Source organism: Lissotriton helveticus, chromosome 7 (assembly GCF_964261635.1).
Source record: "Lissotriton helveticus chromosome 7, aLisHel1.1, whole genome shotgun sequence".
NCBI classification, from domain to species: domain Eukaryota; kingdom Metazoa; phylum Chordata; class Amphibia; order Caudata; family Salamandridae; genus Lissotriton; species Lissotriton helveticus.
This window is the reverse complement of record NC_136068.1, coordinates 1,774,100,911-1,774,116,503: the sequence shown is the minus strand read 5'-3', so window position 1 is coordinate 1,774,116,503 and position 15,593 is coordinate 1,774,100,911. Positions and strand designations below refer to the sequence as shown.

At 44.2% G+C, this 15,593-nt stretch overlaps 1 protein-coding gene across 1 annotated transcript in view; it reads right to left on the bottom strand.

The window, feature by feature from the left end:
* LOC144770763 (urokinase plasminogen activator surface receptor-like) overlaps window positions 1-15,593 on the bottom strand; it is a 266,472-nt gene that overhangs the window by 107,077 nt on the left and 143,802 nt on the right. Inside the window, exons 4-5 of the mRNA XM_078655511.1 lie at window positions 7,883-8,038; window positions 4,584-4,709 (exon numbers count right to left, since the gene is read on the bottom strand). Of these exons, the coding sequence (XP_078511637.1) occupies window positions 4,584-4,709; window positions 7,883-8,038 (282 nt within the window). The remainder of the gene's footprint in view (window positions 1-4,583; window positions 4,710-7,882; window positions 8,039-15,593) is intronic.

Sequence of the window (15,593 nt, the reverse complement as noted above, 5' to 3'; positions counted from 1 at the left end):
ATGGTATGTGGCGCAGAAGGCTCACTTTAATGAATTGTGATAAATCGTGATTAATTGTGATGTTTGCTACCTTTCTTTTGATAACTTACTGTTTAATAATTTTTTAACCATGTATTCTTAATTATTTATCTATTTTATCTTGTGTATGTACATATTTTACCTGTGCTTTTATGGTCTATGACCGCAATAAAGTTATCATTGCTATTTCAAGCATCTGACCCACACCTACAAAACCACGCATGAACAAAGACCCGCCTACATGACCGCCACCTGAATTGCCACCGACCTCCCAGGAACCTCTGGTCACCTCGCCCTCGAACAGGTACCACACATTCGCTGCTTTCACACCAGAAGATTATTTTTCTCCCACCTTGCTGCCAAGTACTGGAACACCCGGCGGCTACACCTCCATATTTCACCCTCGTTGACTCTCTCCAGGAAGGGACTCAAGACCTAACGCTTCGACTGATACCCAGAGTGCCTGGATACCATTGTAGGTGATTAGTAGTGATATATAAATAACTCCTGATTGATTGAATGATTGATCCTATTGCTCACAGAAACATGGCTGACCACACAATCGACAATCAACATTGCCAAGGCCATCCCCATCTGATACAAGATTGTCAGGTAAGACCACTAGCACAGATCTGGAGAAGCATCTAGAAAACGGAACAGATGCCAACTCAGTCACACTCCTAGACAGCCTTGAAAACCTCGGGCTAACCCAAAGCATCTCTGATCCCACCCATGCACGGCACACATTCAGAATTCTGTCTACACATCCTTCAACAAAATCATAGTCAACACACCCACACCCATCACCTGGACCGACCAACACAAAGTCAGTTTCACAATAAACATCCATCACCGACACTGGAGAAAATTAGCTGAGGTGGATAAGGCTTCCGCCATCCACAGATCAAGTGGCCACCTAGTATGTGACATCAACAGCTTCAAGAAGTGGATCACCGCTTGCGTAAAAACCATGGCCCCCGCAGATATAGCCACATAGAAAAACCAGGACACAGTCCAGCTGATAAACAGCAGATCTCAGAGTGATCAAAAGAAAGTGCAACCAATTAGAACGGAGGTGGAAAAAAACGGGGAAGTGGATAAAGACATGTTAAAATCCACCCTAAGACGATTCCACCAGCAAATACAGGAAAGCAAGGGGAAGGCCATTGACAACCTCAACAGCGTCAGCTCCAACACCAGCAAAGAAATATTCTCCCTTTTCAAGGGTTGTACCACACCGACAGAAGCCACTAGCAACAATAAGCCAACTCACGAACTATGGAACAACAACTCAGACTTCTTCTGCAGCAACATAAAATATATATTAAGCTGCAACTTTGTCCCACAACCATACCCCATTAACCTTGCCATAAGCCTACCGGTGGCAGGCAGGGCCTACAAAATAACCTCATAGGACACTATCAGCATGGCAAAAACACAACACATATGGAGACCTCCAAGGCCCTGACGGACCCCGCCCCATCATGCCTTCGACAAAGGATAAACCCCCATCAGCAATGCCCTTACCCCAGCCATTCTCAACACCTACATCAACACTGCCACCTTTTTGGAGTCCTGAAAGCATGCATCCATTAACATCCTCCTGAAGAAGTCCTCAGTCAACTCAACCAAACATCTACAGACCGATATCCCTCCTTCCACATGTAACTATGGTCCTGGAGAAAGCCATCAACCAATGCCTAGCCCATCACCTTGCCAACAAATAGCATCTTGATGCCACACAATCAGTCTTCAGATCGAACTACAGCACTGAGATCGACTTGCAACAATAGACGACTTCAGAATGATCCTTGACAGACAGAAATACTCTGCCCTCATCCAGCTAGACCCTTCTGCAGCCTTCCACACCATATCCCACCCATTCTCATCAGACGACTCCATGACATGGGTATTCAAGGATGTGTCCTCCAATGGATCTGCTTGTTTGTCATCAGAATAGCCCAAACTGTCAACATGTAACCATACTCCTCAGAAGCACAGGAACCCATTTGCAGAGTCATGCAGGGCTCCACACTCTGTCAGACCCTCTTCAACATATACAATACCCTGCTGCCAAATTTCATCTAGGCTCACAACATTCTCACCCACACCATGCAAATAATATGGTCCCTCTCAGACAAAACATCCAGCACTAGGAATAAATTCACAGCATGCATGAGCGAAGAAGCCACATGACATGGATCAAGTCTAACTGACTAAAGCTGAGCGCGGACAAGACAGAAGTAGTGATCTTCGTGAAATACACTTTGCTGTTTGGACTCCAACTCGTGGCCAACAGATCTTTGACCCGCTCCTACAGATAGAACCTCAGAATCATTATAAATATCAAACTGGACAGGTCCCCTCAAGTTAACGCACAAGCATCTTCCTGTTTTCACACCCTGCACATGCTCAAGAAGATCTTTACGTAGCTACCGAACAACACTAGGAAAACGGTCACACAAGCCCTCATCAACAGCAGACTGGACTGCAGAGCACCCTATGATCAGGAATAACCTACCAACTCACAAACAGACCTCAGACCATTCAGAACGCAGCAGTCAGACTAAACTTCACTCTCCCATGTAGCGCTATGATGACACTTTACCCTAAGGAAAATACACAGGCTCCTGATAAAACAAGTGTGTACACTTTAAACTCCTCACCCACACATACCAAACACTTCACAACACAGGCCCTGCCTACCTGAACAGCCACACACAATTTCACCACCCCTCCAGGCACCCCCATTCTGCTAAACTCTCACTAGCATACCTCCGCACATACACAAGCGTAGATCAGGTGGTGGTGCCTTCTTATACCTGGCTCCAGAGCCTCCTCCACCCTTCTTGAATTCAGCAAGAGAATAAAGACCATCTTTAACTAATCCCACCTGAGGCGAGGTGCACACACTTGCTACAGTGCCAGAACACCCTCAGAGGTGATAGCGAGCTATAAAAATGCAGGTAACATAACATAACGTAATGACATGTAGCTTGAGTCCTGTGAAACAGCGAACATGGCAACCCATGTTTTGGCATGCTCTTTCCTCTTTGGGTATCTCACTGAGAAATACAAAGTGCAATGGGTGAAATGCTTGACATATTTTCAGACACTGGTAGTTGCCTATCACTTTTCTTGCACTGTGCAACGCTGGACAAGGACCAGCCAAATGTAAATCAGAATTGGTCTGCCTCCACTAAGAAAGGAACAATCTGTACTGCTAGGCCAGGTCCCAGTGGATAGGAGCACAGCCAACACAAAAGTGGTTCGGCCCATCAGTGAGGAGCAACTTAAGTACTCAGGCACAGTGAGCAAGTCAACCTACACCTAGGCTTATCCACTTACAGTATCTCACTGAAAAGAACAAAAACAATAATGCTCGGTGTCATACTTGAATGAATCTTAGTCATTGGTAATCGTTCAGGCTAAGTTCCAGTCCAGCCCTTTTTGGCCACTGTGCTAGCACAGACAAAAGCCTGTGAAATACAAGGGGTTCAGATTCATTTAGGGTTCATTTTTGTTTCTATCAGCGACTACAGTAGCTTATATATTCCTACTCTTGAGAGAAATAACATTATAGAAACAGAGGTGGGGAATATATTGTCTTGTAAATGGGGCTCATTACTTGTCTATGGGCCCTAATGAATGGGTTTAGAACAGTGCAGATGACACTTTTGTGTTTGCAAATCTTGGTATTTTCTGAATCGCAAGATATATTCAAACGCAAATTGTTCATCTCTATTGACGGGAAACATCATTTACAACGCAACTAAAACAACGCACTACCATTACAACAAAACTTTTACAATGCAGGATCCATTACAACGCATGCCATTACAACACATGCCATTACAACGCATGCCATTACAACCTAAGTATAGGTAAGTATTTAATTTAATTTTAACCCCTACACCATCCAACACTTACCCTACAATTACGCCCACCTGGAGTTAGAATAGTAATTTTAACCCCTACACTATCCAACACTTACCCTACTATTACGACCCCCTGGAGTTAGAATAGTAAGTTTAACCTCTACACTATCCAACACTTACACTACTATTACATTCCCAATAATAAAAATAAAAAAATTCTTACCCATACTTACGTTGTAATGGCATGCGTTGTAATAGCAGCTACGTTGTAATGGCATGCGTTGTAATGGCATGCGTTGTGATGGATCCTGCGTTGTAAAAGTTTTGTTGTAAAGGTATGCGTTGTGAAAGTATGCGTTGTAACGTCATACATCCCTACTGACTTGCTACTTTAAACATAGCATGATCTAAGTTTAATTCATTATTTGTTTTTGATGCATACGATGTGTAATCTGTATATTGTATATCATATAAAACTGCTAATTACTATGACATGCATTGCATTCTGCATCACTTCTGCTTCGAGTTGAAAAAGATTTTCAGAGGACCACTGTGTCCCTAATGTCATCCATCCCAATATCTTTTGTGCTAGGTGTCCTACGATGGGCAGATAATCGCCCCTGCCATTTACTTGCCCCTCCATTGCATGTGATGCACGTGCTGATCCCCTCCAGCCCTCATTCTCACCTGTGGTGTGGTTGTTACACAGGCTGGAATTGCAGTAGTGTATTAAGATGAACGTGCTGTGGGTTTTCCAGCCCACTGGTCCTGTGGCACCTGGATCATGCATACAGCCCTTACTGATCTCAGACCCTGTGGAAAAGAAACACACACATGTGAAAAGAGTCACTGTCTCAATACATGCAAGCTGAGCCAACTGGGCTTTAGGACAGGCCCTTCACTTTGTTTTGTCACTCTCAGTATTGAAGAATGTCTTTACATTAAGTAATGGTATCGCCTGTATGTTTGATACAATCTCCACCTGTCTACACTAGGCTGCACACAGGTACTGGTGGGGGTGGGAGAATGTACGGGGGGAGGGGGAAACCGTAGTGACAAATGCATAGGTGCAAACACATTGCTTAAAACATTGAAGAATGTCATGTCTAATTTACAGAGGGTTGAACATATTTAAGTCATTAGTGTTCCTGAAGCACTGTATTAGAATATATCACAAGTGAGAACAAACTACAGAGGACTACTGACTACAGAGGAGTACAAACTACAGACTACCGAGCTTTACAAACTACAGAGGTCTACAAGCCACAGAGGCCTATGAACTACAAACTACAGAGGACTACAAACTACAGAGGTCTACAAATTACAGACTACAAAGCTTTACAAACTACAGAGGTCTACGAACTACAGAGGCCTACTAACTACAGACTACCGACCTTTACAAACTACAGAGGTCTACAAGCCACATAGGCCTATGAACTACAAACTAAAGAGTACTACAAACTACAGAGGTCTACAAACTACAGAGGTTTACAAATTACAGACTACAAAGCTTTACAAACTACAGAGGTCTATGAACTACAGAGGCCTACTAACTACAAAGGTCTACAAACTACAGGGGCCTACAAATTACAAACTATGGAGGTCTACAAACTACAGAGGCCTACTAACTACAAACTACAGAGGTCTACAAACTACAGAGGTCTAAAAATTACAAACTACATAGCTCTACAAACTACAGGGTTTTACAAACTACAGATGTCTACAAACTACAAACTGCAGAGCTCTACCATCTACAAACTACAGACGGTCTAAAAACTACAGAGCTCTAAAACCACAGAGGTCTATAAACTATAGAGTTCTGCAAACTTGAGATGTCTCCAGATGTCTACAAACTACAGAGGTCTATAAACTACAGAGATATACAGACTACAGAGTTCTGCAAACTCCAGAGGTCTAAAAACTACGGAGGTTTACAAATTACGGAGGCCTACAAACTACAGAGGACTACAAACTACAGAGCTCTACAAACTACAAACTACAGAGGACTACAAATTACAGAGGTCTACAAACTAAAGAGGTCTACCATTTACATACTAAAAAGCTTTACAAACTACAGAGGTTTACAAATTGCAGACTACAAAGCTTTACAAACTACAGAGGCCTACTAACTACCCAGTGCAGCGGTCTACACACTACAGAGATCTACAAATTTCAAATTACAAACCTTTACAAACTACAGGGTTCTGCAAACTACAGAGGTATAGAGACTATACAGAGGTCTTTAAACTACGGAAGTATACAGATGTCTACAAACTACAGAGGTCTTCAGATGTCTATAAACTACATAGGTCATCAAACTACAGAGGTATAGAGATTACAGAGGTCTACAAACTACAGAAGTATACAGGTGTCTACAAACTCCAGAGGTCTGCAAACTCCAGAGGTCTACAAACTACAGAGGTATATAGACTACAAACTACAAACGTCAGAGGTGCACAAACTACAGACATCTATTGAATGTTTGTTGTTACTAGTCCCTGTTGGAAACTTCAGATAAATCATAAGTTTGAACAAATGTATACATAGAAACATGAACTCTACTGGCACAGTAACCAGCAAGATTTTGCAGTTTACTTTCAACTTAAGTAATGTGCACATTTTGTTTCATTTTATTCAGTCTAGGGACATCTTAGGGGCTGTGGTCAATTCTCCTCAATGTCTTGCTAGTCACCTACTAATGAAACATAGTCTCTGTTCCCTGATGTCTAACCCCGTTTCAAGGCCTTCAGGCTCATGGCCTCTGTGGGTCTATGGTTTCACTGTCCCCCTATGACCTCCATGTGGCCAATATCTCATTGACCTTGAATCGCTCTTCCAACACCCCATAGAATCCTTAGCACCAATGAGCAGGATCACTTTATTCAGCTAGGACTTGAAAACCAGGACAGCAAAAGTCCTGAGCTACAGCAACGGGAAAGATATTTCTTGAAGGCACTATCTGGGGACTTGAAGGTATCATTAGTCATCATCTGCATTTTTTTAATATCGTTATTAGCATTTCAGTTTTATGGCATGTTGCTTTACACACGATGAACAGTGAAACCTCCAGGACCTCATTTATGGGGTTGCGGCGTAGAGCAGCACTGCAAGTTACCTCACTGCTTTGCCCTACGTCAAAGTGAAAGGGCAGGAATGCACCATATTTATCCAATCGGGCTCATTCCTGTCCTTTACCCCAGCACAGCTTTGCCAGCCTAGGGCCAACGCAAGTAACCGTGCACCATGGTGCAAGGGTGCCTGTTTTGTTGGCAGGTTTTTTTTGTGCAGGAAGGGGCACATTCCTTTACAAAAACAATCCATAGTCATTTTTCTGTTTCTTTGTGTGCTGGAAAATGTGGCACACATGGGAAAAGAAATAAACAAGGAGAAATAAAGTTATTTCTCTTAGTTACGCCTCACCTTGGTAGGCATAAAGTTTTGGCGCATCCCCAGGTTGACTTGGTTTTGTAAACATGGGAAAGCTTCAAAATCCCGGGATGTTGCATGAGAACACCCACCGCAACGCCCATGGAACATCTCTGGAGCGAAGAGTAAGGCAATTCAGCACTTTGCACGCCCTTGCACTGCCAGAGCGTCACAAAAACTGATGCTCCGGCGGCGCAAGGGTCTCATAAATATACCCTCAGGGTCTTCCAGGTTCACAACATTCCTCATGGCAAGACCCCATTCAATTGGAATGTCTCTAGCAGCCCATTTGAGTTAGTCGTCATCTGCCCTTATACTTTACTAGTCAATTGAGAAAGCTATGGGCTCGTTAGAGGCCATGCTTTGAGTTTTAATAGTAAGGCAGCACGTTGGGCAGATCTGATGGCATGCAGCTCTTATGATCACTGGTTGTCTGTGTTACTTTGCTCAAGCAGAGTATAAGTAGCCTTAATCTGGTGGCTCAGTCAACCCTATGGCTGAAGCCTTGACATGTCTAGATACCGCTAGGTTGACCATTTAACCAGCACAAGCATACTTACCTCTCCCATTTGACGAGTGAAAATATGAGGACATGCATTGATTCTCCAGACCCGTGCAGTTCTGGATGTGGATATTGGTCTTATTACAGTAGTCGCCCGAAGAGCTGCAGCCATAGTTGTAGCACTGGAATCCATTGGTTTCATTCCATTCTGGGCCTGAAAAAATTGAAAAGAGAAGGTTGGCTGCAACAACACCAGAAAAGCCTCTATCTGCCATCTTAGATTGGGATCTGCTATTGGGCTCTCCATCATACCATCCAATAATGCTCAGCAAAGGCAGGCAAGAATTGGGGTATCTGAAAGACTCCTGGGGCTACAGTCAGCGGTCAGATGAAACACCTTTTGGACTCTGATGTGAGTTGAGAGGAGCATCATTCAGATATCTAGACAAAACATACATTTCTGAGAAGTGGGCAAAATTCCAATGCGGAAAGAGGAAACAGGAATGTCACCCTTTTATCCACTTGTAAAGCAGAATCGTGCATGATCTGCTGCTCCATGACCTGAAATATTAGCATTGGTAAATACATCAGGTTTCGCCTACTGTATTAATAACAAGAGGTGTTGGAGCAATGTTTGAGTGCAGGGAGAATGGTGTGAGTGCTCTTTGTGCAGGGTGAGTGGTGCGTGTGTGAGGGTTGGTAAGTGAGTGCATGGTGATTGAATTTGCACTCACTCTGAAATAGCAGATAACTTTGCAGAGAATTTGGAAAGGTCAAATTGTTAAATTCACATACTGCCCACAAGATCCCTGAATGTGAGCAGTCTTGCGTTTCAGCGGCCATTGAACGAACACTGGACTGTGCACTTCCTAAACAGCTCACTGTTCTACTCAGCCTACAGTTCAAATGTATGTATATGACAGCATGCACTTGCAGGCATTTTCAGATTCCAAAAATGTTACTGGTGTAATGTCCTGTGGGACACATTCTAGTGTTCCGCAGGAAGCTTTAGTCCCAGCCACTCCCTCGAGGGCTGGACACACTGCACCCCCACACCCATCCATCACGGGTGCCATGAGTGACGTGGCTCCATCAATAAAAGGGCCCGGGTGCACATACTCGAGGCCAATTACTATACCATACAAGCTGGTGTCTGTGTCCATCATTCCCTCCCATGTGGGCCGAGGCCCAACACTACCCTGGCAATGAGACCGGTAGCCCACACTGCATGCTTGCTGCTCGGCATTTCATTGTCCCTCCTGGGGGAGGATACGTGCTCGAGAGGCGGCACCCCCACAGCGCTGTCCGCGGCCACCAGTGACTGCCGCGATGAGCAGGCGAGACACTGCTCTCTACAGTTCACGGAGCATCGACCAGAATCTTGCCGTGCCTTAATCCCCACTGATGGGAGAGTAAAGTAGGGAAGGACGGACTGGCAACCCCGGTGAGTGTGGGACCCCGTTCACCACAGTGCCTGCAGGGCCCAGCGACCCGCGAGTGAATCCCCGCTTCACCTCCTCTCACCGGTGCAACTGCCAGCCACTCAGCGCCGCCACACTGCATGTGCGATGAGGGGACATGCTAATGCCGCCACGAGGAAGAGGACATGGCATGCGAGGGCACAGCTCCCTGCGCAACATGGTTAGCCCGCCCCAGCGGTGAAAGGTGCCCACACTGGCAGTCCAGTCCCATCCTGCTGAGGGATAAAAAGATTTTCCATAACATGAGGAGCATCGGACATATATTATGTTAGCATGATGTATCTGTATACCCTCTTTGCTTGATATACACATAACATAATCCATATATGTTTCAGTTGGTAGGAAAAAGTTTATTCTTTCCCCCGTGTTTCTAGTACTAACAGAGTAGGCCGAGTACCATACAGACGCCATCTTCTTTCTTCTGACTCAGACCCGAGCTGAGATCACGTGTCACTCCCCAGTAGTTGTCAGGCCCCAGTTCATTTGAGTTACTGAGAGCAGCTGAAAGTAAACTGTTTTCCCTATGTCCTGGGACTCAAGGTCGCATCTGGCTTAGGGTGCGATAAGCGCATTCCAGGAGGCGCCGTGCCTACACTCCCGGGCACCAGGACGAAAGGGAGTCACCCCTCATGACCTTCCCAGTAATAAATAGTAAAGCTTTGAACTAATCATGTGTGCCATATATGGTCCTTCCTTAGGGCCCGAGGGGCAATTGGTGTTTTTCCTTTTACAGTGATTATATGTGTTGAACTGAAAGTATATAACCTTTGATTTGAATGTAACCCAGCAGTCTTCTCCGCGCACCTAATGGGTGATGGTTGGAGAGGCTCCTCTATAGAGTATTTTTGCTTAATAAATGATTGAACTTACTTCACTGCCAACTGACTGATTATTGGGTAATTGGGGATTGGGCTATTGGTTGGTATAACCCTTTATATTATTTTGGCAATAATTCAGTTGGTGACTCCGGTGGGACTCCGTGATAGGGTTGTCCTTCCCGTAACCGTGTAGAAAGGACAAAGAAAGGGGAGCTCTGGTAGAGCGGGTGGACTGACCGCAAAAATTTGACTTACACCGCTCTCGCGATCAGGGAGCCCCAGCTGCTAGTGACCCTTCGCCAGAGTCCTACGGGCGTAACCCAGGAGCTGACCGTGTTGGTCTTCAGGAGTTGGCAGTGGAGAATACGCAATTGTACCTGAATGCACCAGGTGAGTGGATTGTTTTTTGGTGTCCTTTGGAATGCGCTGCTGAGCAGTGCCTTTGGAGCAGCTAACTGTATTGGATTTGGTGGTCGGTGTATCACGGAGAATTTAGGGGATCTAACGGGGCAGCATTGTGGCTGCACGGGTAGATGCTCCACTGATTTGTTTTGTGAATAATCGAGACGCTGATCGGACGCCTTGGTGTGGCTCGTGTGGTACGCACCCGGCCGGACTGGTCTCGGAAAGGCCTGTGGTTGTACCTGGGTAGCCTCTGGGACATATCTGAAGCGGTGCTAAGGAAGCAGGCTTAGTCAGAATAGTCCCAAGGGTGAACCAGGAAGACTACAGGATGGTCTGTAGGACAGTCTGTGGTTATACCTGTCCGACGGTCTCTGGGTAGTCTTTGGACTGCTTGTTTTTGGTATCTGTTGGTCTGGAACATGAATTGATCAATTCTCCATGAGCAGGAGTCAACGTGCTCTGTTCTTTTGTTTGGAAAGGAAAAACGAGACATGTCATTTTGAAAATGTTTGTATATATATATGCTCTGTGTGTGTTTGACTCAGAGAGTGGGTGAAAATGTTGGGAATGCGTGAACATGGCCATGTTTGAAAGACTGTTTCTTAATTGAGGTGTAACTGTCAACGACCACACGTTTAGATGAAAGTCATTTTTGCACAAAAGTGACCCCGCACTCTTCAAATGTAAATACAGTGTCAATGCAATTTCAGCAATATATATTCATAAACTTCAATTATTCTTATCGTTGTTCTCCCAAGAATTCCAAAGTCAAGTTTCTTCGCCAGAAAAGATTCTTTTATTCACAAATGATGATTAAAAGCAATAGCCAAAGCGTTTTGTCCATGACCGGACTTCTTCAGGGTTCATGGAACGAAGAAATCATTATGGTTCCATGGTGCGAAAAGTTCAAGTTTTAGTAATTTATAGAAAGTAAAGGCCTCAAAGGGTGCCGGTGTGTGAAAAGACGTCAGGAACCTGATGACCAGACGTCTTTTCACACGCCGACACCCTTTGAGGCCTTTACTTTCTATAAATTACATCATTTGTGAATAAAAGAATCTTTTCTGACGAAGAAACTTGACTTTGGAATTCTTGGGAGAACAACGATAAGAATAATTGAAGTTTATGAATATATATTGCTGAAATTGCATTGACACTGTATTTACATTTGAAGAGTGCGGGGTCACTTTTGTCCAAATTTGTTGGGAAAGCCAAGTTTCTTGGCTCTCCAATATTGGGATTCAGGGGATTGTGTCCCAGATCACCAGCACCTCTATATTCTCAACTTATATGGACTTTCTTACCAGTGCGGGCGTAGTAGCCTCAATCCCCTTCTTTGTAGTTTAGATGAAAGTCAACCTGCCCCACCTGAGGGCAGCCCGAGTTGTGATATGTATGTCAAACATGGTATTACCCCCATCTTGTTCAATACGCTATGGCATAAATATATACTAAAGACAATGTGGAATTGCAATGGCCCTTAACCGGGTCTTTCGACGAGAAAAAGATACATTTCTTGCAGGATCGATTGTTTTCTAAGCGAAGTCGGCAGGCAATGTTTGATTCTCTAAACATGTGGCAGAAGGAAGCAAAGCGTAGACGTATCAGGGGGAGAAATTATGTAAAATGAAAGGAGGTCAGACGATTACACAGAAAGCCATAGCTTATGAAAAAGCTCAAACCGAAAAGGGAATTGATTGTGCAGATAGACAATTTAGATCACAAGTAGATAAAACATATGTGACCAGGACTGAGGAAAAGGATGAGTTGGAGGATTTATTAAATACACGTCCACCTCCCCCTTATGCTCCACAACGTATATACCCCGCTTTCCCTTTAACTCCAGCGCAGGCCTCTGCGACCTCTGCTCCTGTTGTTTCTTCTCCCTCCGTCCTTCCGGGAACGTCCTCCATTTTATCTCCCTCCGCGTTCAGGACGGCTACTTTATGGTCTGATGCGTTGCCATCTTCTGCTACGTTCACAGATGTTTTGACTCCCTCAACTTCCATCTGGGCTTCCCAGTCCTCGAGCACGACCCCAACCCTAGCCGACCCAACTCCATCTTGTGATCTGGGGGATCTTGGCGTACGAAGGTTGTTTACTCGTTTGGCGGTAGGACTAGATGAGAAGCAGATGATTGCGAATCAGTCATCCCAGTGGGTGCGCCATCCTATTTATTCTCTGACTGATATATGGAGCACTCTTCGAGTTTATGAGCCTGTAATGCAGCAGCATGCCCTGAAACACATGGCCACATGTCTAATTACTTTATGGGAACAGTGTTTTCCGGGACGGCAGGCTCCCCAAGTGATGTATGCTATTCGGGACAGGGCTCATAAGTCTGAACTCGGACCAGAGGAAGTGTACAGGAATGTTGAGGTTTTATTGAATTATCCAGGGCGGATGCACCAGAAATGTCCATCATGGGACTCTCAGCATCCCATGCGAGAAGTCCATCCTATCTTTCATCCTGAAGTACCGAAATTGAAAAATGATCGCAGCTTCCGGTTTTGCCGCGCTCCCCAGGGGTACACAGAGAGTCCTAGTATTTATAGTCAGGCTCTGAAAGCATTGTTGGATGATTTGATCCTGCCCCCAGGTAATGTGCTTTTGCAATACGTCGATGATCTGTTGGTGGCCTCTGACACCGAGGACAGCTGTAAAGAAGCCACGGTTAAATTATTGTCTCATCTGGTGGCTAATTATAATAAAGTATCTCTTTTCAAATTCCAATATTGTCGACAGGAAGTGACCTACCTTGGTCATCTACTGTCGAAAGAGGGATGCCCAGGAAATTGGTGGAGGGCAAGGAGAAGGAGAACCGGGCTCGGAAGGGGCTTTGTCATCTGCACAAGTGATTTCCCCGGATTCTGTTGCCCCTGCAGTTGAGCGAGAGGCTCGTAGTACCCCTGTTGGAACAGATTCATCATCTCCTGTTTTGTTCTCTGATCAGGAAGTGCCTGGCCATGCTCGATACAATCTGCGGCCCAGAAGACGACACAGTACCCGAGGTGAAGATGGTCAGATTTTAATTCCTTCATGTTTCTTGTGATTCTTATCGGTCACTTTCCTTTTTGTTTCCCTGTATTTTCCTTCAACAGGCCGTAGTTAAATACACCAGGCAAATGTTATTTTCTAGTCCTGAGGATGATCCCAAATTATTTTTGAGCAAGGGATCGAAACGTCGACTTTCTCTAACAGTGCCACAAGTAACCATTGTGTCTAACCTTTGTGACCACTATTTCTGGCTATACTTGATGTATCTTTGTCACTGAATACAAGTGGCCACAACGCTCAGTCTTTGCCTGTAATTGTTGTTTGTGTAAACTATGTTTGTTAATCTATTTCCCCACACTTCCCCTTTGCTGTAAGATACAGGACTGTGCCCTACTATAAAGTTTTTTGTTCGTGCATTTTTGATTTAATCTCTTGAACATAATATGAATAAAACTCCATATCCGGCTGGACATTGGAATTATATAGTAACCTAACACGGGCTATATTTAATTTCTTTTCTATTGTTAAACAATTGCTTAGGACCTTTGGCTCTGTTATGCACAAGCACGATTTATTTATATCCTTACCCTTGTCTCATTTGGGAAGTTGTGAGGCATGGTCCAAATTATTTTCAATGATGTATATGCATTATACAGTAGACACTCAAAGATCTTCGGAAAAAGACTACGAAATGATTTTAGCATATATTGAGGTTCACCAAGGATTTGACCGTAACGGAAATGATGGAGAGGGATCATTAGATCCGAATGCATGTATAAATATGTATACAACACATGAAAACACCACTTGGTTGAGGAATGAAATTTTGGATTTTGCTGAGTTTAATTTCACACAGTACTTCCAACATTTTCAAGAACAAAATGTTACAGATGATAAGGCCATTCCAGTACCCATATTAAATAGCACCTCCGCATTCTGTGTTCAAGGAGCAGGGTACATATCGGTAGGAGAAAGTCGATGTAATTACACCTATCGGTTACGTACCTTTAACTGTTAACTCCTACTAATGTACATTTCGTCTGTGGAGAAAATGCCTATACTTGGCGTCCCCGTGGTTGGGCTGGACGTTGTTAATTGTCTTTTCTTTACCCTCCAGATTATATAGCCCCTCCCAACTATCACAAGGTGTATCGCTTAGACAAACGGAGTCTGCTATTGATAAGAAATAGAAGAGAGATAGATATCACCGACATAGATCAGACAGATACTCCTGAACAGCATTTCATTGACATTGTAAAACGAGTATTTCCTATTTGGGGGCTCATAATCACCAGCAAAGAAGTACGTTGTCTGTCCAGAATAGTTGAAAGGGTGATTAACACTACTGCAGGTATATTGACCAATTTAACTGTAGATCTTCAAGTGATGAGACTCGTTTTGCTTCAATACCGTATGGTTTTAGACGTCATCTTGGCAGATCGAGGAGGAGCATGACGTGTGATCGGCAGTTCCTGTTGTGTCTATATCCCTGACTCCACCCCCTTTGTTCATTTGGCCATTCAGAAGTTACAACGTTTGGCTTCCGAAATACATGCAGAGACTAGTACCTAGTCTCTTTCTGGTTGGTTCTGGTGTCTGTTGTCCACTTGGGGATGGAAAATTCTGATGGTGCTGGCAGGTATAGCCGGTATCATATTCACCTGTTGCCTCTGTATACAATGCGGACCTGCATGTTGCTCTTACTGTGCAACTAAACTCACTTCCTCGATTGCTGGTCCATCCCCAGTGGCGGTAAAAGCCCAGTTAGTTCAGCAAGAAGTCAAGGATCTAGTGCAGATCGTTGAAGGAATAATTGAAGACTGAGCTGTTTTAGTTAGCTCCATCATGCTGAGGGATAAAAATTAGATTTTCCATAACAAGGAGTATCAGACATATATTATGTTAGCATGATGTATCTATATACCCTCTTTGCTTGATATACACATAACATAATCCATATATGTTTCAGTTGGTAGGAAAAGGGTTATTCTTTCCCCCGTGTTTTAGTACTAACAGAGTAGGCAGAGAACCATACAGACGCCATCTTCTTTCTTCTGACTCAGACCCG